Source organism: Esox lucius, chromosome 6 (assembly GCF_011004845.1).
Source record: "Esox lucius isolate fEsoLuc1 chromosome 6, fEsoLuc1.pri, whole genome shotgun sequence".
Classification (NCBI taxonomy): Eukaryota; Metazoa; Chordata; class Actinopteri; order Esociformes; family Esocidae; genus Esox; species Esox lucius.
Window position 1 is genome coordinate 6,285,376 of NC_047574.1, and position 23,886 is coordinate 6,309,261.

At 42.1% G+C, this 23,886-nt stretch overlaps 2 protein-coding genes across 2 annotated transcripts; one reads left to right on the top strand and one right to left on the bottom strand.

Annotated features, from left to right (window-relative positions):
• The first annotated feature begins 384 nt into the window (after positions 1-384).
• On the top strand, positions 385-8,166 carry LOC117594573 (putative pre-mRNA-splicing factor ATP-dependent RNA helicase DHX32). Its single transcript, XM_034292578.1, has 11 exons — positions 385-534; positions 810-891; positions 1,174-1,331; positions 2,279-2,527; positions 3,012-3,105; positions 3,959-4,108; positions 5,777-5,968; positions 6,254-6,388; positions 6,579-6,769; positions 7,020-7,210; positions 7,527-8,166. The coding sequence occupies exons 1-11, from the start codon at positions 421-423 to the stop codon at positions 7,723-7,725; spliced, it is 1,755 nt and encodes a 584-aa protein (XP_034148469.1). The 5' UTR covers positions 385-420; the 3' UTR covers positions 7,726-8,166.
• A 4,092-nt stretch (positions 8,167-12,258) lies between these two features.
• On the bottom strand, positions 12,259-22,339 carry LOC105009333 (interferon-induced very large GTPase 1). Its single transcript, XM_029120470.2, is given in 4 exon segments — positions 12,259-15,779; positions 15,782-17,753; positions 18,348-19,380; positions 22,144-22,339. Coding segments are annotated over 3 exon segments (5,694 nt in total). The 5' UTR covers positions 19,284-19,380; positions 22,144-22,339; the 3' UTR covers positions 12,259-12,993.
• Between the last annotated feature and the right edge of the window lie 1,547 nt (positions 22,340-23,886).

The window sequence follows — 23,886 nt, forward strand, 5'->3', positions numbered from 1 at the left end:
GTCATTAAACAAAATGCTGCAAGAATCTCAATGCACATATACATGCGTCCTCATTTTGCCAAACGGCGAACAGACCCAAGAATCTGAATGCACATGTACATGCATCCTCATTTTGCCAAACGGCGAACAGACCCAAGAATCTGAATGCACATGTACATGCATCCTCATTTTGCCAAACGGCGTACAGACCCGTTCTCTAGATGGGAACGTGGGACCCGTTTCCCCACGAAGTCCGGATTACCGCTGATACTCGGTTCTACTGGATAATGAGTTGCACCCACCATTAAGAAAGAAAAAACATTTTGTGGGTCTGGCTTTGAGGTCCGGCGGTGAATGTGAACGGACTAGAATGTGTTGACACATTGGCACCGTTAGTTAGCTCCGATCTGCCCTCCTCCGCCCAGGTACTGCACCGACGACATGTTGCTCCGGGAGATGATGTCCGACCCGATGTTGGAGCACTACGGGGCCATCGTGATCGACCAGGCCCACGAGAGAACTGTTAGCACCGACGTCCTGCTGGGACTGCTCAAGGTGGGAGTGACTCGGCCGGAGTGCTAAATGGCACCCTATTCCCCACGCAGTCCACTACTTTTGAGGTGCCGTTGTTTGTTCTGTGTGTCTGTACTGACTTCACCAAGTGCAGTCTTTCCCGGTCAAACGTGGAGCACTGCTGAGAGGAAAACTGAGGCCCTTACATTTGTTGTGTCATTTTGTCGTGTAGAGTGTAACTGTGATTGTGATGCAAGGCCGATCCTGGGTTTGGTGTTTGTCTCTGGTTCCAACTGACTGTGGCTGTGACCTTTCAGAACATCCTGGTGCGTCGGCCGCACCTCCGTGTGGTGGTCCTGACTGTGTCGTCCATGACAGAGCGACTGCTGGCACACTTCGGTACAGTGAGATTCCCCTTCATATTGAATGGTGTATGTATGGATTATTTCATTGGGGTGAGGCACGTTAATGCGATTCCACTTCTTTCCAGAGTGTATTATAATGATGGATGTGATGAATACTGGAAGCATTTCAGGGATGGCTACGCTGAGCTTTTCGTTACTTTCAACTCCAAGGCCGAACTGGGGCCAGAGTAAAACATGGAATGGAATCCCAAGTCTGCCCACCATCAGTAGGGTGACATTATGGAATGGACTAACCGAAATGTGCACTGCATTGCAGGTAGTAACGTCCCTGTGGTCAGTCTGGAAGCCGCCCGTCCAGCCGAGGTGGTCTTCAGCCCCAGTAAGGACTATTTGTACTCTGCCCTCAGGCTGGTGCTGAAGATCCACCAGACCAGGGAGGACGGAGATGTGGCCGTGTTCTTGGCTTCAGCTCAAGTAAGAAAAGTTGACGTTGTTGAATAGTTAAAAAGGGTGTACGCGTGTGTTTCAGTTTAGTGTATTATTATTATATTTTTTTTTGGGTCCTACGTGCTCTAAATGTTGACGCTGTCATTGCCAACGTTGTCTTTTCTGTTCATAGACGGCTAATATCCTTCTGGGTTGGGCAGAACGTTGTCTTTCCTGTTCATAGACTGCTAATATCCTTCTGGGTTGGGCAGAACGTTGTCTTTAGACCTCAGTAGCAGCGGGCGGTATCTTTGGCAAAATTGCCTCACGTCACCCCGAAACCTGACGTCTGACAATAGGCACTCTCAAATCTGGCAAGAAGACATGTCCAAATAAATAACGAAAACCATCGGGTCAGAACACTCTTCATTTAAATGGCAAAGCAACACTCCCAAGTCCTTTTGCTGTCACAGTCTGTTGGAATGAGTGTTACAAAGCCCTTTTAAAGGCCCGTTCTCCGCGACCCAATACATGACAATGACTTTAAAGCTCTGCCTTTCAAAGGAGGTGTCGATTCAGCATTTTCACACCAGTCCCCCGCCCCACCCCCTTCTCTGATGTCGACCTTTGACCTCCGTGGTATAATGGTGATTGGGCAGAAACAGTCCTCCACGTGGGCATTAGATCTGTGTGTGTGTGTGTGTGTGTGTGTGTGTGTGTGTTTCCTCCAAACATTGACCTGTTGCGTCCATGACCTTTGCCTGCCGTACAGTGCTGTCTACGTCTCAACCCCAAGATGAAGTCCTAAGCAGACAAGGCGCTGTATGTTAATATGGTCTCAGCCAATACAATAACAGCTTTTTAAATCTCTGAAGTGCCTGCTCATGGATTTCTTTTATGCCACATTTAGTATGTTAGACCTGTTATTACTGTGTAAGCACTCGTGCTATTCCCTTTCCATAAGAACCTCTGACACTGTGTTGTCCTTCCCACAGGAGGTGGTCTGTGCCCAGGCTGTGCTCCAGAGGGAGGGAACCAGGCTAGGAGCAGACCTCGGGGACCTGCTCCCTTTGAGGCTGTACCCTGGCCAGGTTTGGGGCCCCCCTCCCCTGGTGGAGGAGTTTAGGGGTACAGGCACAGCCAGGTGTCGGCGGGTCTTCCTCTCCACCCGTCAGGGCGAGGACCTGTTCTGGGCTGTGAACTCGGTCCGCTTTGTCATCGACGCGGGTGTGGAGAAACGATGTGTGAGTTTCAGCCTGGCAGAGGATAGCATTCACAAGCTATGTGTTAGCTTACATGCAGGCAGCACTTTGGCCAAATGTATGACACAGCTGTTACCATAGAGATCCTTTTAAGACAATAGTTATATGGTGGTTAAAGGTGCCGTCTGGGACCTTTGTGACTAGCTATATTTTTTTATATTTGGGCTAGTAGGCTAATCAATTTTTTATATGTGCCTAATATATAAGTAGAGTCACTGTCATAACTCAGTTAGCCATAAGCATTTCAAGTCTGAAAGCAGGAGGTCTTGATGACAAGGGGAAACATACATTATCAGCACAAATGGTAGTACTTTTTTAGGGACCCCTTTTTGGCTCAATGGCTCCACTTTTTCCAGGCAGTGGCCGAAAACCGAATAATGCAACTTTAATAATAAGCAGGTATTGAATGGTTCATAAACAGTTTTTAGACATAGTAATGCTATGACTGACCTTTGACCTCTGACAGGTGTACATCCCCAGGATAAGAGCCAACTCTGAAGTCCTTGGACCCATCAGTAGATCCCAGGCAGAAATCAGAAGGCAGCTCATTGGATCAACAGGTATCACATCTCATGTTATCTTGTCTGGTGATGATGTGGGGAAATATCTACATGCAGTCAGATATCGGGATGTTATTTATGACAGTGTATCGAATCGTTGTGGCGATACACAAGAAACAGGGTTGCTTGTTTGGTCTACCTGCACCAAAATTATTTCATCCATAACCTGTTCTCCATGTTTTCAAATAGGGAGCCAATTAGTTTTCAGTTAGTCGCTCTGGGGCATCTGCAGTAATGACTGAAATGTTAATAATGTAGTAGGAAGACCATTGTGAAACTGGCCACACATGTCATTACCAGCATCTAAGTATTGCAGTGATATACAGTAACTGTGAGGTCACCACCCATTGACTTGAGTCATCTACCAGATAATGCCTCAGTGTTTCTCAAACTTGTCCTCTGGGACCGCCGGAGATTCCACAATGTTGTTGTCGTCCATAAATTACCCCGCCTGATTAATCTGTTTAGGGCTTGTTGATGAGTTGAATCTGGTGCGCTAGCTGTGGAATAGTTGAATAGTTTTTTAGTTGTATAGTTTTTCTCTTTCGATGTTGGCAGTAATAACTATGGCTGTTCAGAAAGCCAGCCAGTCGTCTCAGAAATCCACCCCTCTGGTCTGCTTATTGCCTTGGCCCAGAGGGTGACGTCAGAGGTGATAATGCCTAAGACTATGGAATAAGCGAGACATGCAACTTCCTTTTGTTCTTTTTCTGTGGATGTCAATGAACTAGGTAGGCTGGAGCCAACTGCTACCAGTTTGTTGTCACCGTGTGAAAGCGACAGGAAGTGCGTACAGCCACTCTGAGCGTGCGGGATTCATTCACGGTCCGTGTGTCCGTCTGTGTTTTCTCAGGAAAGTGTTTCTGCCTGTACCCCGCGGAGACCCAGCTCCCCACAGAGATCTCTCCTCAGATCCTGGAGTCCAACCTCACGTCCACTGTGCTGTTTCTCAAGAGGATGGAGATAGCAGGGCTGGGACACTGTGACTTCCTCACTAGACCAGGTTAGACCACAACGCCAACAGGCTGTTTTAGACAGCCAGACCCCATTGAGATTTTTCTTCTTTAAATGGTCGAACTAGGAAGTGATAAATGGTCGGGTGGTGATAAATATCCTAATTGGTCAGTTGGTAAAAGCCCTCGTACAGGAGAGAGCCGGGTGGAGCTTCTGAGGGCCCTCTGTGCTCCGGGGGCGGCCATGTTTAAGTCAAGAACATGTTAAGTGTTTTCTAAAACAAGATTTGTCTGATACGTTATCACCCCTCTGAGCCTGGGTCCTCTCTAGGTTTCTTCCTAAAATTCGACCTTCTTAGGGAGTTTTTCCTAGCCACTGAAATTCAACACTACTGTTGTTTGCTCCTTGGGGTTTAAGGCCAGGTGTCTCTGTAAAGCACTTTGTGACAACTGCTGTTGTAAAAAGGGCTTTATAAATAAATTTGATTGAAATAGATTTGATTGATGGTTATCTCCAAAGGACTATGTGGTCAGAATATCCCTCTGAAATTGTGTAAATAAGTTATGATAATGCCCTGTGTGTGTAAGAGCTTTCTGAAAATGTGCCTGGAATTTCATGGTCCTTTCGGCCAACAATGATGTCACAAAGCTGATCTGATTTTTAATAGACCAATGGCTGTTGACCTGGGTAAGGAGGTGGGCTCGAGACCAGCCTATCAGCCACTCATGGCTGTGTAAATAAATATCTTCTGATTTGTTTCCTAAAGCCCCAATGATCGGACTGACTGAGCATGCCAAGGGAAAATGGAGGCTCAGGGAAATGCATATATTTGAATAATTTTCATTCAATAAATCCACAGTCAGTTCGTAGACAAGGAATCCCCAGGGATGTTTAAAAATAAAACCTGGACGGTTGGTACTTTAACACGTCTCACTCTGCTAAGACTGGGATATTGTCGGGTACAGAATGTGAACTGTATGTATTTGGATGAGAGAACTGGCCTGGGACACTGGGACTGGATGACTAGACCAGATTAGCGGATGAAGTAGGTCCAGGTTGGAGGGTGTATTTTGGCCAGGGTCGAGTGTTTCCAGAAGGGGTTCTGCTCTCACTGCACAGAGCTGCTTAAAGTCAGTCAGCCATGCGTTAGTGGATCTGACAGCAGCCCGTCGGGGACCATTGTCTGGATCCTGGCCGGCCCGGCTGTCCCTACATAAACCAGCCCTGCGTGGGGACAGCCACGTTCCAGGGCCAGGCCCAAACAGCACCCTTCTGTCGGCACAGAACGCTTCCTTTCAGCAGAGCCGCGGGGGACAAGGAAATGGGTCGCTGTTTGGGTTACAGACACGCCGGGGAGGCCAGCTCGTTAGCGATGAGACAATGGCGTCTGTTTAGGCCATCGGGCCGAACCGCCACAGTGAACCGGAAGTGGAATGTTGTCAAAGGTTCTACTGTAACACATTAACTGGGCTTATCTTACCGGCTGAACTTTCATGATACTTCTGTGTTTTGACCTGGCATTTACACTGATTTTATATAATTTTGCTGGTTGATTATGGAGTTTTAAGATTAAAGGCACATGGCATCTATTGAGGAGTTGAGCCATGGTCATAATACAGAGGAATCTAAACTTAATCATCAGTAAAATATGATCATCAAAATGTGTATGTGTTATCTAATGTATGTATTTTATTATGTAACTGATATATTCCCCCAGATCCTGAGGGTCTCATGCAGGCATTGGAGGAGCTGGATTACCTTGCGGCATTAGACGACGACGGGAACCTATCAGAGATTGGGATCATCCTCTCTGAGCTCCCATTGGAAGCTCAGATGGCCAAGGCTCTGCTGGCGTCCTGTGAGTTTGACTGTGTCACCGAGGTGGTGACCATCGCCGCTATGCTGTCAGGTATGGACACACCATTTGGACCAATCAGCAGCTCTGACCGAACTTTGTTACAGTCAAAGTTATTTTATTATTTTTTTATTATTTATCTGTAATGATTTGGATTTCTCTGGGACAGTGTTTTAAAGGTCACACTGGTAGTAGTTGTAGCTTTTTATTCAGTAACCAAGACCAGTCTGGTAGCAAATGTAGCTTTTTATTCAGTGATAATTTGTAAATAAAATAAAAAGCTACTGTGTATTTTCTGCAGTGCAGGTTTGATTGAATTGAGACCTCTGTCTGTTTTAGCACCGAGTTGCTTCCTGGAGCCACCTGTTGGCAGGGCCCAAGAAGCTTTGCAGTGTCACAGAAAGTTCCAGCACCCCGAAGGGGACCACTTTACACTCATCAACATCTACAATGCTTTCAAACAGAGAGGACCATGTAAGTTAGGTACTAAGGTCAACCGGACCGGTTTCTCACTGTCAATCTGCAAGTGTCGTATGTACCCATAGCTCTGTCCTCCCTTCTCCTCGCTCCTCCTCACAACCCCTTCCCCCCTCTCCTCATGTCTCCTCTGTTCTCGTCCCGTCTCCTGCACGCGGGTTTAACTGTTGTAATACCATTCCTTCAGACTCCAGCGTGGAGAAGTGGTGTCAGGACTACTACCTGAACCTCAGAGCCCTCCAGACGGCCGACACCATCAGGTCTGAGCTGACGGACATCCTGAAGAGGATCGAGCTGCCCGTCTCTGAGGGCTCCTTCGGGACCAAGAGCAACACGCTGAACATCAAACGGGCTCTGCTGGCCGGGTTCTTCATGCAGGTGGGTTGGCGAGGGAGCGGTAATGTTGTTTTTAAAAAGTATTACGTTACCTTGAACAAATGGCGGCTACCGGAATTGAAAAGGTACAATTTAAACAATTATAACTAAAACACTGTAAACTCAGAACAATATTCAAATGTTTAATATCACAGGGAGTGGTAAACAACACCACAGGCTTGTAGTCACTTGTACTATAAGCATTTGCTTAATTATACAATATATTAACTTGTGTTCTTATTTTTTTCTCTAGATTGCCCGTGATGTTGATGGATCAGGAAACTACTTCATGTTGACACACAAGCACATAGCCCAGGTCCAACCGTCCTCCAGCTATGGGGCCAGGACACACCAGCTGGGCCTGCCTGAATGGCTGCTGTTCCATGAATACACTCTCTCCGAAAACAACTGCATCCGAACGGTCTCCAAAATCTCCCCCGAATTGTAAGTCAGTGGCCTGCACCCTTCTAATGACAGCATTTTTGCTTATTTATGTTCCAAAAATACAAACTAGGCACAAACGTGTTTCTGACTTGTTAGGTTGTTGATTTTCTTTGAATGGGATAATCCTGTATTACAAGTCTGCTTTCGAGTACTCTTTCAACAAGACCACACCACCGGCCATTACTAGGCCATTCTTTTGGAATTGGAAAGTATATTACAAAAGTGATCTGTCAACTTTGCAGACGTACTTGGTAAAAGAACATAAAAGCATTTTATACTAGAAAATGGATCATAGTGTTTTTAATTGTCCCTTCAGGTTCATTCAGATGGCTCCACAGTATTTCTTCTACAACCTGCCTCCTAGTGAGAGTAAAGACATACTACAGCACATCCTGGATGGGGTTTTATCTGGACATGCCAAAGACAGGCAACAACAGAATCCGACAATTGCCAGTGAAGAGGTCAAAGACTGCAGCGCAGTGGCACAGTCCAATGACAGATGTGTGCTACAGTGACCTCTGGTGGAGGACCTCAGTACTGCAGAGATAATCTCAACCACAATCAGATAGTGGCTGTAGCGATGGCTTTCACCTCCGGTACTGTTCAGACATGAGCATTGTATCCCTCACCAACTTTCTCTTGTTTTTGCTTCGTAAATGTTGGTTGGTTCTCCTCAAGTAGCCTATATTGAGCACCTTGAGTAGTCAAGGAACACTGTGACTCACATAGTCTGGTTTGAACCCAGTAATGTACTCCTTTATTCTGGTTTTGGATTTTCTTTTTTATTGTGACTTTATGATCTTGTACAATATCAAATATTCTTTGTGTAAAATCTGTACCAAGATATTAATGTAATCATGTTTCCCTAATTCTGTAAATACAGCTCTTTGCTATTTGAAAAATGCCTAAATTGATGAATTTAACCAATTAAAACTTTTGGAAAACTGTTATATAAAGTGTTGGAAATAGGGGTGAGTGGTGTAATGTGAGGCAGTGGGTAAGTTGAGCCACCCCCTATCTAGACAGCTGTTCACAATTTTGTCATGTGACCATACATTCAGGAAGAACACCATTTCCAACTGGCAGTGATGAAGAAAGCCTCATGGGAAATGTGGTATGTTTTTTACCCCCAACATTTTTATTGTTTTTATGTCAAGTATAATGACTGTTAAAGCGAATTTATCCAGGTCTAAAAATATGACCACCTGCCTAATATTGTGTAGGTCTCCCTTTGGCCGTCAAAACAGCACGGACCTGCCAAAGCGTGGACTCCACTATACCTCCGAAGGTGTGCTGTGGTATCTAGCACCAAGACATTAGCAGCAGATCCTTTAAGTCCTGTAAGTTGTGAGGTGGGGCCTCCGTGGATTGGACTTGTTCGTCCAGCACATCCCACGGATGCTTGATTGGATTGATATCTGGGGAATTTGGAGGCTAAGCCAATACCTTGGCCCCGTTAGGTTCCTCAAACCATTCCTGAAAAATGTTTGCTTTGTGGCAGGGCGCATTATCCTACTGAAAGAGGCCAATGCCATCAGAGAATACCGTTGCCATGAAAGGGTGCACATGGTCTGCAACAATGCTCAGGTAGGTGGTACATTTCAAAGTAACATCCACATGAATGGCAGGATCCAAGGTTTCCCAGCAGAACTTTGCCCAAAGCATCACACTCCCTCCGCCGGCTTGCCTTCTTCCCATAGTGCATCCTGGTGCCATGTGTTCTCCAGGTAAGCGACGCACACGCACGCGGCCATTCACGTGATGTAAAAGAAAACGTGATTCATCAGACGAGGCCACCTGCTTTCAGCAGTTTGACGGGTCAGCATGGGCACCCTGACTGGTCTGCGGCTATGCAGCAGCAAACAGCGATGCACTGTGTGTTCTGATGCCTTTCTATTAGTACCAGCATTAACTTTTTCAGCAATTTGAGCTACAGTAGCTCATCTGTTGGATCGGACCACACGGGTCAGCCTTCCCTCCCCACGTGCATCAATGAGACTTGGCCGCCCATGACTCTGTCGTCGGTTCACCTCTTTTCCTAACTTGGACCACTTTTGATAGGTACTGACCACTGCAGTTTTGCAGATGCTCTGACCCAGTGTTATTCATTTCACCTGTCACTGGACATGTTATGGTCTTACGTTAGTGAATGGCCACTTTATAAAAATGTATGTCAAAGTTTAGCCCTCACTTGCTGATTTCCATAACATGAATAAGTGTTAAAACGTCGTGCTGATTTGAACTCTGCTCTCATCAAGATAAATACCAACTAACAATAGACTAAGTTGATCCTTCTGCATTTTCCTCCATTGTTTCCTCAGTGTGATGGTACAGACATCCTTCTGCATGGTGTCACTGGCTGAAGTGTAATGTTGGCTCCAGGGATCAGCCTATTGCCTCCCTGGCGCATCAGCACATACAACGGCTGCGATGCCTGCCCCGGAGGAAAACCTGGGGATAAACCTCATAGTGGCCCCCGGGATAAACCTCATCGTGGCCCTGGGGATAAACCTCATAGTGATCTCCCCAGCGCATCAGCATGACAACCGTCTGGATTGAGGTGAGCAGGATACATCACTGGAGTGGGCACCTTCCGTTCTTGGTGTTTCGTCGACTAGCCCATGACACCCCAAGAGGGTTCGACGGGGAATCTGGCGTCCCAGGACCCCTGTCGCCTGCTCACCTCAGCCCAACTTCCACATACACCAGCCAGATTTCCTTCCTATTGCGCCTGAGGACCCCACAACCAGTTGCTATTCCTCTGCTGCTTCTGACAGGCTCTTTACTGTGTGATGTAAGGCTTGACCACTGAACCCAACGTCTCTGAGAAACCGGGTTGTAGAATGTGCTACGAACCCTGGGCCTCCCACTAAGCTAGGGACTCACAGTCCAAAGTGGTGATTGTGGGGTAAATGAGCCGGATGCTCTGGGGTAAGTTGAACCAATGTTACTTTTCTGATGTATCAAATGTTATTTCATACATAATTTCTTACTTTAATTGTAGAAAAGCTATCATGCCATGAAACATTTGTATACCTGTGGCATGTCAGTATCACGTCATTGCATAATGTAATGGCATAGATGTCAGGAGATATTTCAAATTTACTGTATAACACACACATTTTACACAAAAGATAGGTTATTCTGGCTGCTTTTACAACATTGAGATCTTGGGCAAAATAGCTGATCTGATTGGTCAAAAGTGTTCGATCAGAATTGGGCTGTCTGTGTAAATGCATTAATAAAAATTACTGCTCTTGAACACAACCAATAACCTAGGCTAAACAGGAAATAGTTGCAGTGGAATTTACTTGCCCCATGATGAAGATATTGAATAGAGGTTATGCATAGACCTTGAGAGTGTGCCAAAAGCTTTCTCTCAAGAAACATTTAAAACAGCGCTGCCCAATACAGTTAAGGTATTTGGGATGAACTATTTTCTTCTAAATAATGAATTATTTCCAATTGTTTATAAGGACATGGATCAACACACCCACTGACTGGGATCAACACACCCACTGACTGGGATCAACACACCCTCTGACTGGGATCAACACATCCACTGACTGGGATCAACACATCCACTGACTGGGATCAACACATCCACTGACTGGGATCAACACATCCACTGACTGGGATCAACCTAACCACTGACTGGGATCAACCTAACCACTGACTGGGATCAACCTAACCACTGACTGGGATCAACCTAACCACTGACTGGGATCAACCTAACCACTGACTGGGATCAACACATCCACTGACTGGGATCAACACATCCACTGACTGGGATCAACCTAACCACTGACTGGGATCAACACATCCACTGACTGGGATCAACACATCCACTGACTGGGATCAACACATCCACTGACTGGGATCAACCTAACCACTGACTGGGATCAACCTAACCACTGACTGGGATCAACACATCCACTGACTGGGATCAACACATCCACTGACTGGGATCAACCTAACCACTGACTGGGATCAACACATCCACTGACTGGGATCAACACATCCACTGACTGGGATCAACACATCCACTGACTGGGATCAACCTAACCACTGACTGGGATCAACACATCCACTGACTGGGATCAACCTAACCACTGACTGGGATCAACCTAACCACTGACTGGGATCAACACATCCACTGACTGGGATCAACACATCCACTGACTGGGATCAACACATCCACTGACTGGGATCAACACACCCACTGACTGGGATCAACCTAACCACTGACTGGGATCAACACACCCACTGACTGGGATCAACTTAAGTTGGGCCACAGGACCACTTTTTTAGGAATCATATTATCAAGGCCCTTCTTTCATTGGTGCATTGTTGTCACCGCATCTGAAGGGATCTCCTGAAATATGTGTAGATGTAAAAGTTTAACTTCTGTCTCTTTTCCCCTTGTTTAGTGGACAACTTAAGTAAAAATTGGCTCAACTCATCCCACTCTCCCCTAACCCACATCACAGCTGTAGGGGGGGAAATGGTTTAAAATGCCTGATCAATATGATGTTGTCTTTGTTTTTGTTTTGTATGTTTTGAAATGTTCCATTTGTAAATATTTTGTTAATGTATATAAACATGTTTACAGTGGGCACAGCCGTAAAAGAGTTCCAGGTCTCAGTCTTTTATAATAAACGTTGCTGGTTTAACAAGGTATCTGGTAACCATTGATGATTGCAATTTGGTTAAAATATAATGTATGAGGGAAGTCTGGGCATCTCTGCTTAGACTGCTGCCCCCCCGACCCGGCCCCGGATGAAGCGGAAGAAGATGTATGTATGTATGTATGTATGTATAATGTATTCATCTTCTATAGCACTTTAATGAATAAATGAATCTCAAAACACAAACCTGCACAGTAGCAACATATGAGCAGCCTAGTTCTGGATTACATGGAACTATGTTTTTCCTTTATCTCTGAATATCACACAGAGCCAATCATTAGCCTCATAAATAAAAAAAGATCATATGTTACAGCATGCACTCAAGAATAAACAACACCAAACAGAATTGATCTTCTTGGATTTATTTTAATAACTGACATACAGCTCATGCAAACAGTTCATAATCAGCTATGAAATGTGGACTATGTTATAATCATTAACAAATGTTATATCTTAAACATAACATATCTTAAACATTGTATATTTCCTTTTTTTACTAATAGGCCAATCAACATTTTTCATCTGGGATCATAAAATATATCAGTTATTTCTATCTCTCAAAAAGTGTAAATGAACTCAACAAAAATTCCAAAGGACAAATAGTAAGCCTATATCTTTCCATCTCATGAGCAGTTGGTTGTTATTCTGTAGTCTAGCAGTTAAGATTGTTGGGGCAAAATTTTTGTTGTTGCTGAAACTAGATTATAATAGTTGTACAAAAGTCTCATAACAATGAACATTACTATTTTGGGAGAAATGGAAGATACAGGAGTACTATATGTAATTCACTTCTTTTCTTCAGAACCATATTTGTCAAGCCTGGATCATCTCAACTACGCTTATTTTGAATCACATTGCAACCTAGAGAAATACCAAAATAATGTTGTAAAATCCAGATGAAGCATTTACTCTCGTGCTGGGAATACATGACCAAAAAACAAGGAAAAACTGTTCAACTTTTGCTATATAAACAAATTTTGTTAAGATGTTAAGTTCCTATATAATTCATGCAGAACATAAGTTTTTCCCAACTAAATGTTTGCCTACTTCATGTTCCAGATTAGCAGGATGATGAAACTACATCACATGTTGCAATTAATTTTTTATTGATTGAAAAAAAGAGAACATTTGTTGGTTATTTTTTGGCTGAACATTTAGCTCTATTAGTGCATCTTCCTTTGTTATTTTTTTCCAATCGTCTGGAATTTTACCCCAGGATTCAAATCTGCACTTGTACCTTTTCTCTAGGTCTGACTGGAATGTACAGATGAACCACTTCCAGTAGCACTTTTCACTTCCATCTGCTGTGATTTTCCATTTGTCCAAGGGGTCGCCAGCCTCTTCGTATTTACTGTAGGGAATCGTTTTCCCAGATTTTGAGTGATAAAACCTCAAAGTACTTCCTACTGCAGTGGTACAGAAATCGATGAAGGCTATGTCTGTGTCCTTGTACTGCACACCAGACAGAATCCCACAGCGATGGAACTCCATACTGTGGCGACATGAGTGATCAGGGATTGTGTTCGTACAGATAGCTGCGCAAAATGGACACTGCTCCCAGCATCCACTCAACTGTTTGCATAGAATTTCCCCTGCTCTCTGTATCATGTCGGTCATGTCAGACTTCCCAAAGCCTTGCTTTCCATTTTTCTGAATTTCTTCAAGTGAATTTATCATTTTTCCTCTAAAGAACCCAAACCTCTTTATGTCTTTCTTTTCGTACCCTCGTCCTTTTTCTTCAAGATCTTCTTTTTCTATGATTTTGAAATCTTCTCTTGATAATGTCATTTTCCTGCCGAGTTGTGAACACAGCTCATCTAACCACATTGAGGGAGTTCCGTTTTTCTCATTCACAGAACATGTTACCTCATCGCATGTCTTCAAAGTGTCATCAACAACAGATGACAAGTTTGAAAGGAGCATTTTCTGTGTTTCCTCCGAGTCACAACAGTTCTTCACCTTTTCTTGTATGAATTTCTCATGAAACTTTTTAGGGAAGTGTATGTATGTCATGTAGTCATTAAACTTTTCATTGCATGCAAGATAATCCAGAATGTGGTTTTCCAGGTTGGTCCTGTTACCATTGAAAGCAGGATAGTCACTTTTCATTTTATCAGCAATGTGCACACTTACATTTTCAGGTACAACCTTTAGGATTGCTGACTTAATGTGATTGCACAAGAAGTGGACGAAGAATTCGACAGAGGAGGCATTCTCACAAAAGCTCTTAAATATCTGAAAAGAATCCTTTTTTTTGCTGTTAAGATAAGTGAGTAAATCATTATTTTTCTTGAATGTGTGGTGCATTCTCTGGAAGTGGTTCACTGCTTCAGAACAAGCAAAAATTGAAAGATCTACAACATAATGCATTGTGAGCTCAATGTTTGGATCATTTAGAAATTTGGCATTTTGTTTGATCAGATCCAAAATTTCATGAACATAAGACTCATTGAAATCAAGTTCTTTATTCTCCTTTTGTTTAATGTTTTTTTCAACATCTTCCAGGATGCTCCTTGTGAGTTCTTCACCTTTTTGTTTCAAATCATTTTTTGATGACAAGGGTGTCTTTGACCACATTCTTTTCCAAAATCCTTGATTAAATTGGACATATTCCTCTTTGAACTGAAATGTCACCCTGTCATTTTGTACCATTTCCATTATGTTTTTTACCTTTCTGAAGTGGTTGAAGATAATTGTTTTCACTTTGGTCTTGATATCCACAGCCTTTTCCATAGGCTTCTCTCTGGACACCTTCTCTTCCAATTCCCTCCATAAGATGTTAAATTGCTCCTTCATTTGTTGATCACTTAATTTGCTGTCCTTATCCTTCAACCTTTCTGCCAGAGATCTGCTTTTTGTTAACAATTCTGCCTCATATTCTGTCCTTTTTGAGTCTAATTGGGATTTAGAACGATTAATGTTGAGCATTTCCTCACAAAGCTTGCATGTCTCATTAATAAGTTCATCCTTCAGGTTCTGGATTCTTAAATCAGTGTTGCTCCTCCAGTTCACCAGGATCTGTGTATGTTCTTCATTCTTGAAATATGTCTCCATTTCTTCTGTGACGGTTTTGTAAATGTCTTGGAAGTCCTCAGTTAGCTGTGAAACTGACACGTCAGCTACCAAGTGGCTTTTGATTTCATTTAGCCATCTCTGTTGTGTCTCCAGGGCATGTTTCCGCAGTTTCCAGGACCAGTCTGCATAGTGATTCTCCAGCTTGTTGTACACCATGACCTCTAAGGTGTTTCTGAAACTGAAAATGAAGTTCTCTCTGCGCAGCGCCTTCCAGAGGTCTTCAATTCTCAACTTGAATTCGGACAGTGTGGACAGTTTGCATTTAGTTTGCCACTGTTTTATGTGGAGTAGTTGGGTTTTGAGCTCCTGGACGTTTTGGCTGTAGGATGGATTGGGAGGTGCCATTGGAGGATCTCCTTCCAGGAGGTTTTTGAAGTAAAACACTTGGGTGTTTATGTCAAATTGAATGATGTCACTGAAACATTGAGCTTCTCGATTTTCATCTTTGGCAGCTATGCGAGCAATTTCATTAAGTCTCTTTTCAAGAAGTCGTCTTCCCTCTTGGTTTTTATCATTTGCTGTTGTTTCAGCAACGTTCTGGTGGACAAATATGCAACTTGGTTTAATTTTTACGGATGCCATGCGCAGAAAAGCCTGAGCACAAATCTGAAGAATGTCCTGCATTTCAGATGGGTTTTCTCCCATGATGTTGATCAGGGTCAAGTCACCTATCCCTATAATGAATGTTGCCAATTCATTGTCATGTGTCAGTGTTGCTTCAGAACTGAGCTCTGGTGATCTTAAACCTTCTGAATCGATCACCAGGACAAAGTCATACTGCAGCTGGTTTTTCATCTCTTCATCTACTTCAGTAATTGCATAAATGCTCCACTTGTGCATCGCCCAGCACTTACTGCAAACTGAAGTCCAAACATTGTGTTCAAAAGAGTTGACTTCCCAGAGCTTTGCACCCCAAGAACTGAGAGAACAAATATATTCTTGTCCCCAAGCTTTTGAATCAGTTTGCCAAAAACAGCCTTAAGCCATGTCAGAGGAACATGGGACACATCTCCGTTCATCAACTCAAGTGGATAGCCCAACATAAGCATATCAGCTCCAATAGAAGGAAGGTTGTCAAAAAAAGATTTGTGTTCCCCAGTGTACTTCATGTCATGAGGAGCTTCATATAGCTGAGATATTTCTCTCATGATATCATTAAGAGTAAAACCAGAGGCCTTTATCTGTGCTGAAATTTTGCTTAGCTTTTTATCTAGCTGAGCTGAATTTTTGTCCATTTTGCTCCTCTGCGTCATCCATATTTTGTGGTATTTCTCCTGTAGACCTGAGAGAATTCCTGCGGTGTGCTGGTCAAGGGACATGCAAAGCCACTGTAACATGTACAAAATCTCCTCGTCCTCAGAATGAGACAAACTTTTTAATAATTTTAACAAGAAGTTGTTCAAGGGGAGAGCAGCGTTTAGTTGCTCTTTCCGACTAGATTTAAGAGCCATCTTTATTTCACTTGCATGCTGTTCTAGACTGGTATCTGCTTTATTTGGTAAACGACACAGCAGTTTATCATTTTTACACCACTCCTGCCACAGTTTGCCTTGTAATGGCAAAAGTTTCTCCTTCAAGGTTGAATCCAGAAATGGTTCCCCAGATGTTTCCTTCAACAAGTACATCAACAGTTGACTGATCTCTTTCCCATCCTTACAGCTTTTCTCATCCTCATCTAATTTGAAATTGTTCTTTTTCACAATGTCCAAACACATCTCCAGGCTGCATGTTTTGGTTTCACTTGAAATAAATTCAGAAATCTTTTGAACAATCTCTTCTGTTAGTTCAGCCTCATTTCTGTTTTTGGCTGCAATTTTAAATTTAATGTTTGCGTTGCTACTGTTGGTCACCTTCTCAAGCTCAGAAAACAGCGTTATCAGAGGAACTGGGACTTTGTGCAACTTCTGTGCGACCTTTAGTTCTTCACTCTTCAGAGGTCGATCAGGGAGCAGGAGAATCATGGCATTGCTCACTTCCTGTAGAAACCGCACCTGTCTGGGGAGTTGGCAGGCATCGCCGTGGAGGTTGACAAATGCAACGCATCTGTCAAATACATCGTCATCTCTCCCCCCTGGACAGTACCAGGATATTTCAGCAAGCCCGTTTACAAGTAGGCTGTTATTTGTGCTTCCAGTGCAGTGACGATTGAAGAACACTGGATGTTTCTTCTTGTTGATAATGTTACTCATAATTTGAGACTTGGAGTTGGGAGATGATCCCAACCTCATGATGGTCACAATAGGCACAGGCACATTAAAAATGTGTTCCGCAACATTTTTGTTTGTCTTCTTGATCTTTCTCAGAGCCCACGCAGGAAATTCTATATCCTCAGTCCAAGGGTTGGGAATTAACAGAGGTAAAGCGAACTGACAAGTGGAGAGTTTACCGTTGAGGTACTGTCTCACAAAATTGTCAGAGCAGTGAAAAACCGCCATGTGAAGATCCATTGGATGGATGTGGGTCTGAGGTGGGACTGCCTCGGCCGCTTTAACATGTGAAGTAAAGAAATCATCATCATCATCTTGTACATCCTTATCATCAGCATGGGCTATATTTGCAAGGTCTTCAGGTGATCTTAAGAACAAGTGACGGGCCCTGCAGTCTAACATCATAACCATATTCACATACTGAAACCATAGATCTTTTTCAGTTAACTCCTGACTTTTAGGAAGCTTCTTTATGAGGAGTATGTCTTTCATTTGTATCTTCTTTGGATATGAATCCCATAGCCCTAGTCTCTGAAATAGGTCCTTAAACGCCACGTCTCGGATGTCTTCCCCCTGAAAAAAAATCATGTTCATCATGTTAGTCAGGTCTTCCCGTAAGCTTACGCTCAAGTTAGTTATATTTTCCCACGTGGTGCCACCACGAAAACAGATTAATCCATTGTTTTTTGTTAAGTTTATTGATGTCACCTGCACTTAACCAGTTTGTTTTTCCATGACTTCAAGAAAAACAATTGATTAATTAAATGAAACCTTGATGTACTTTATTAATAGATATATTGTTAACCTAATTACAACGTGAACAAACCTGGTGGGTGCAGATGACATCACTGAACTTCTGGTTGAGAAAATGAACTGTTTTTGTAGTAGCCAGTTGAGGATAAGAAGAAATATTCAAAACAAAGTAGGGTAAGTTGAGTGCATAGAGATAATCCACATACCTGAGTTGACGAGTAATGTGTTTTTGACAAAACCATAAGGGTGTCGATATAATTAAATTGAGCATGAATGCTTATAAAACTTTATGCAACTACAATTATTGATACATTACCCGTAGTTGTGGTCAAAGCTATTATCTATTGCTATCTGTGCGTTATTGCAGTGCATTATAGGAAGAAATGCAGGATATTGCGTTTAATCATATCATACCCTGTCTGAGATTACGTCGATGATCCCTGGATTGGTGGCGTCAGGTACGGTGACATCCTCAGGAACCTGCTCACGTCTGCTACATGTTGGTGTGTCTGAGAATTCATTGTCTGTTGACTCCTGTCGAGACGGATTCTTCTCCCTGGTCGTTGTGTTGCTGTCACTTTCCTCCAGCATCTTGTCTGTTGACTCCTGTCGAGACGGATTCGTCTCCCTGGTCATTGTGTTGCTGTCACTTTCCTCCAGCATCTTGTCTGTTGACTCCTGTCGAGACGGATTCGTCTCCCTGGTCGTTGTCTTGCTGTCACTTTCCTCCAGCATCTTGTCTGTTGACTCCTGTCGAGACGGATTCTTCTCCCTGGTCATTGTGTTGCTGTCACTTTCCTCCAGCATCTTGTCTGTTGACTCCTGTCGAGACGGATTCTTCTCCCTGGTCGTTGTCTTGCTGTCACTTTCCTCCAGCATCTTGTCTGTTGACTCCTGTCGAGACGGATTCGTCTCCCTGGTCATTGTGTTGCTGTCACTTTCCTCCAGCATCTTGTCTGTTGACTCCTGTCGAGACGGATTCTTCTCCCTGGTCATTGTGTTGCTGTCACTTTCCTCCAGCATCTTGTCTGTTGACTCCTGTCGAGACGGATTCGTCTCCCTGGTCATTGTGTTGCTGTCACTTTCCTCCAGCAGGTTGGTGATGGCATCTTGCAGAAAAAGCAGCTGACTGACACATTCAAACTCTGGTTGATTCAGCTGTTGACTCTTCATTGATCTCAGAATGTAGTCAAACAGTTCTGCTTCGTTGGATCCTGTAAGAGTTGGGGCTTTTTCAGGCATTTCCAAACTCAGGACATCTGCCAGGATGCATAGCTGCTCTTCATTGAGCTGCATTAGCTGTTTTTGGATTTCCCAAAAAAGCTTTTGATGTGCTTTAGTCTGAGCCATTCTACTCTTTTTGTCTGCATCAAGCACTCCTTGAAACTTGTGGCACCAACTAGCTGTGGGGCAAAAAGCAGACCTTCAGAATGGAGCCCTTTGTAACCTGAAATTCAGTGGAAATGGGAAGTACCTGCAATTAATTTAAATCTATCAAACATGTCATAAATCATAATTATTATAATATTCATTTATAAAAATAACAGCATAAAGGAAATGAATATCTGATGTTCACTAAATAACAATAAATTTATTATTATTATTATTAAGTATTTAAGTTTACAATATAACAAAACAATAATTTGTATTAAAATCACATGCACTCCAGCATTCACACAATATCCCCATTTTGTAAAGCAAATGCCCAAATTTTCAAGACATTTTGTCTTGGCAAAGTGACAGGGCACAAATGCACGGATGAAAATATCACTGGAACACCATTCTCTCGTCTTTTCACTTGACGAAAACGTCAGTTATCTTCACCTATATTGATATTCATTGTATCAATGTCATTCACGAAGGAAATTAAAACGAACAGTGTTGTGCCATGAAATGAAATATCTTTGGCAGTTTAAAGTTAATCATCAGTCTCGCTAGCAATTGCTCGATTCTTATGACTATTTCAATTAGAAGTTAGTAGATACTAGTAAGCCCATTACTGGCTAATAAGCTGTTAAAACGGCAACTGGCAAAAGCCATACAGTTCATAGATGCTATTTTTGGAGGAGGTAAACTTGATAAGAAACGTTAGTCAGTTTAACACAATGCTTAATTGTGTCTAGCAAAATACTCAAACTTGGTGTAATGTTAATGCGTGTCAATATGATCAAATGTCGAGATGCTATACCGATACTCACACACTTGTAGCTCTGTGGCGTGTTTGTTAATTGGGCAATTTTTTTTTTTTTCAATGTATCCCAAGTGTTTTGAAAAATATGTTAACTATTTTTGTTGATGAGGATACCTATTAGCTGTCTTTAAACCATCATCTAATGCTGGGTTGCCACACAACAAAAATGACAATATCCAGAAAACACAATATAGTTTGACGAGACAAAGAGACAAGAAACATCATCTTGTTTAGCAAGAGTAAACTGGGCAGTATTTGGAAGTGTTCACCTGACCATACAACATGATAGGATGAAACCAAAGCATACAGAATCCGGGCAAAGCTCAATACACAGCACATAAAGAAAAAGTTTAGTTTTGTCCGTGTTGGAATGTAATGTTTTGAATATTTGATCGGGTGATTAAATGTTTAATTTTCTAACTGGCATATCATTTCAATTTTGTATTTTTATGTTATGCCAGTAACTTCATGCTTTTGGACTACATTAATAGATTTTCAGTAATGTCTGTTGTGTTCTTTTGGACCTGTTCTACTGTTCTTTTGGACCTGTAATTTATGCTATTGAATCAACTTTTAGGATAAGGGTTAAATTAGATCTAAGATAATAAATTGCAAGACATGTAACACTTATATTCCTCTCAACAATGTTTTAAGTCCATAACCATGTCATTACTCCAGAATTAAAAAGGGGCTTGTTCCAGGCACCCCTGGAAAAAATTTAATTTTCTGTATACTGGTTGACCTGACCTCTACATGATGCAAATCGAAACTTGCTACCTTTCTGCAACAGGCTATAGAAAATTAAACACTTCCAGTTACCAATTTCAACTTTCTAGAACAATGCTATTAAAATGAACAGTGCAAGTCAAAGGAAGGAGAAACCATTAATATGATTTGTATGAAAACTGGTCAGATCTACAGAGCAAAACCCACAGGTCTCTGCAAAGGACCTTCAGAACAGTTTAGCTAAAGAGAAGTTGTTGCTCACAGATCCACCACACAATGTACCTTACACAGCCTGTTCGCATTTGTGTAATGTGTTTAATCTATGGAAAATACATAAATGGTAATCCTGTATAAACTAGTGCAAAAGGGTGACCTGCTTCACTTTGTAACATGTAGAGCTCAGATAAACAATATTGTAACTGCAATAAGCAGAATTCTCAACCATCAGCCTCATAATGAAGGCACTCTACTGTATCACATATAACCAAGCAATGGCTCCTCAAAGAAAAACTGACCATGGCAGCCATAGTGAGTATGACTGTGCATGTGTATGTATGCATGTGTCTGTATTATAACTGCACTCAGCAGCTTTCTAAACCACCAGTGTCTCATTCTTGAATGTAACTAAAACATTTAAAACTATTTTTAGAGGCACTCCAGTCTTCAAATTAATATATTTCAGTTGTGTTATAAAACAATCTTAATTCTGAAACAAAATACAATTAAATGGTTTTGGAAAATACTATTCAATTTTACATAATTGGTACAAGCATAATCAGACTTGAGCGCCTTTTCAACATGTAGTCAAAGCAAATCACGTTTGTTTTCTATATCAATGTTATATCTTGACAAAAAATATTGAATGAAATCACATAGTTGTAACGCCAGTTAACTCTTCTTTGTCCATTAGCACACTCAACGCAATGACATCATGCCCATATATGACACCTAGCGTCGAACCGTGTGTCAAGCCAGGATGTCCCAAAACTGACCAACGGCGAACATTAGTGGACATAACTAATTATTTAGGAACGTAACTTAATATTCAGGACCCCCCATATTAAGGGTATACCTTATTGTAGGAAAACAGGACCTGCTGTCGGGTTTTGAATATCCAATGTCGAATATCAAAACAACTTTACCTCGGTTTTAATGTAGCTACAGGTTCAGTCTTAGGATAGGCTACGGTTATAGACATGTTTTGAACTGAAATGTGTTTTTCTCAGGCGCACCAATTCATCTACGTAGGCCTATCTGTCGCAAAAACTCAAATCCGTCCCTTAATTCACTTACCTTGAAACCACAGTTCACAAAAAATATTTCTTCATGAATCCGGTCTCAGTGTTCTTATCCCTCCCTAAACGCATTCCTTTAAATCTCATCCTTTAGTGATGAGATGTTCGCAACGAACGGCTCTTTTCAGTTCAAATCGGAAACCGAAACCGTTAAAAGAGTAATTCAAAACCCAAGAGTCGTTAGGGAAATGATTTCCCGGAAACTATGGCCACCAACTTTCAGTTTCACAATGAATCCTTTTCTGGGAAATCACATTATACGTAGGCTTTATGATGACCGCTAAATGTCAACTACATTAACAACACGAGAAACGGTTATTCAAAGGCCCTCCAGTTTGGTTGCTTCCCATGCTTTAAATACATTGTTTCAGTAGTTGATACAGTTTATAATATTGTATCGTCTGGCGGGGCAATGTGGCTTTACCAAGGTCGCTACAATATAGCAAATTGGCTACTCCATTGTAAAAAAAAAAAAAAAAAAAAGATTTATTGGCAATATCGCAGTATTGCAACTGTCCCTGGTCTCCCCTACTCAATCGCCATAACATTCAAGGGCTTAAGGGGTTTCATGAAATATACACAGGTTGCAAAATGTATTTAAATACAGTCACTCCCCTTTTGCAGCCATTCCAGTGTACAGGGAAGGTTGAAACACGTGCCAGGGAGGATTGTAAACATGTCTAAAATATACATAATTAATCAATCAAATATAAAAAATGAGAAAGATGATTTACCATTCACATTATTCTGAGTATTCATTTCATTTTTTTAAAATAATGATAACCTTTTTCACACTACATGACAATATAGCCAAGAATTTACAGTGAAAGAAAATGTGTTAATGTGTAGAGAAAGTTTTCAGATGAAATCAAAATGGTTGAGTTTGAGGACAACATCCCCAGATAGAGAGAGAGGGAGGGGGGGGGGGGGGCTTTGTAGTCAACATTGATGGAATTATTCTGACTCAGAGATGTGGCATGTGTAGAGGTCACCTCCATCTGTGCAGTCCTTATGGGCCCAGGCTTTACAGGACCAGCACTGGAGCCAGACCTCCCTTTACCTGGCTCTTCAGATACACAATGCCTGCACAATGTACTGATTTGCCCTGTTTTATTTCATCTGAAGCCCTCCACCAAAGGAAGTGGGACTTCCCATATCAGCCTTTCTCTTTCTGATATTTGGCATGCTGTAAGCAAACATTTGTTTCCATAGATTACTAGCATGCAACTGATTATCATTAACTTAGCATGTGACCTAGTTTATGTAGGCCTTTTGGTTTGTAAAATCTAAATTAAGTAACAAGGCGTTACAACAGTTCTAGTATCACCAGCTTTTCCTTCAGGTAAACTAACCTGATGGCTAAACACATTTTAGTGATTTCTATTTTTAGCATAAAATAGTGATTCTAATAATATTTCTGTGGATTCTGAGACATTTGACATTCCTAGAGAGTATCAAAAAAATACATTTGATAGAAAAGTTAAAATTTTACCTTAAAAAAATATTTGAAACTCTCTCTGGGAGTTTCAAATATGTCTCCTTTTTTGTAAGCAAGAAGAACATCTAACTGAGCATGTGCAGAGTGAGTGTTATCACTCTAGCTTGTTTCTGATTGGAGGAATTCAAGGTTTTACAAACTACCCATGTTACAACTGTACCAGAGCTGAATCTCAAGTGGATGATGGTAAAGTACTTTTGGTATATAATTGTGGACATACTAATCTTCTCACATACTAATCTG

Excerpts from the sequence above, each read along its gene's own strand:
- LOC117594573 (XM_034292578.1), top strand. The coding sequence starts at position 421 with ATGTTGCTCCGGGAGATGATGTCCGACCCGATGTTGGAGCACTACGGG. Across the intron at positions 2,528-3,011 it reads CGGGTGTGGAGAAACGATGT|GTGTACATCCCCAGGATAAG; the intron begins GTGAGTTTCAGC and ends GACCTCTGACAG. Across the intron at positions 6,389-6,578 it reads TTTCAAACAGAGAGGACCAT|ACTCCAGCGTGGAGAAGTGG; the intron begins GTAAGTTAGGTA and ends CCATTCCTTCAG.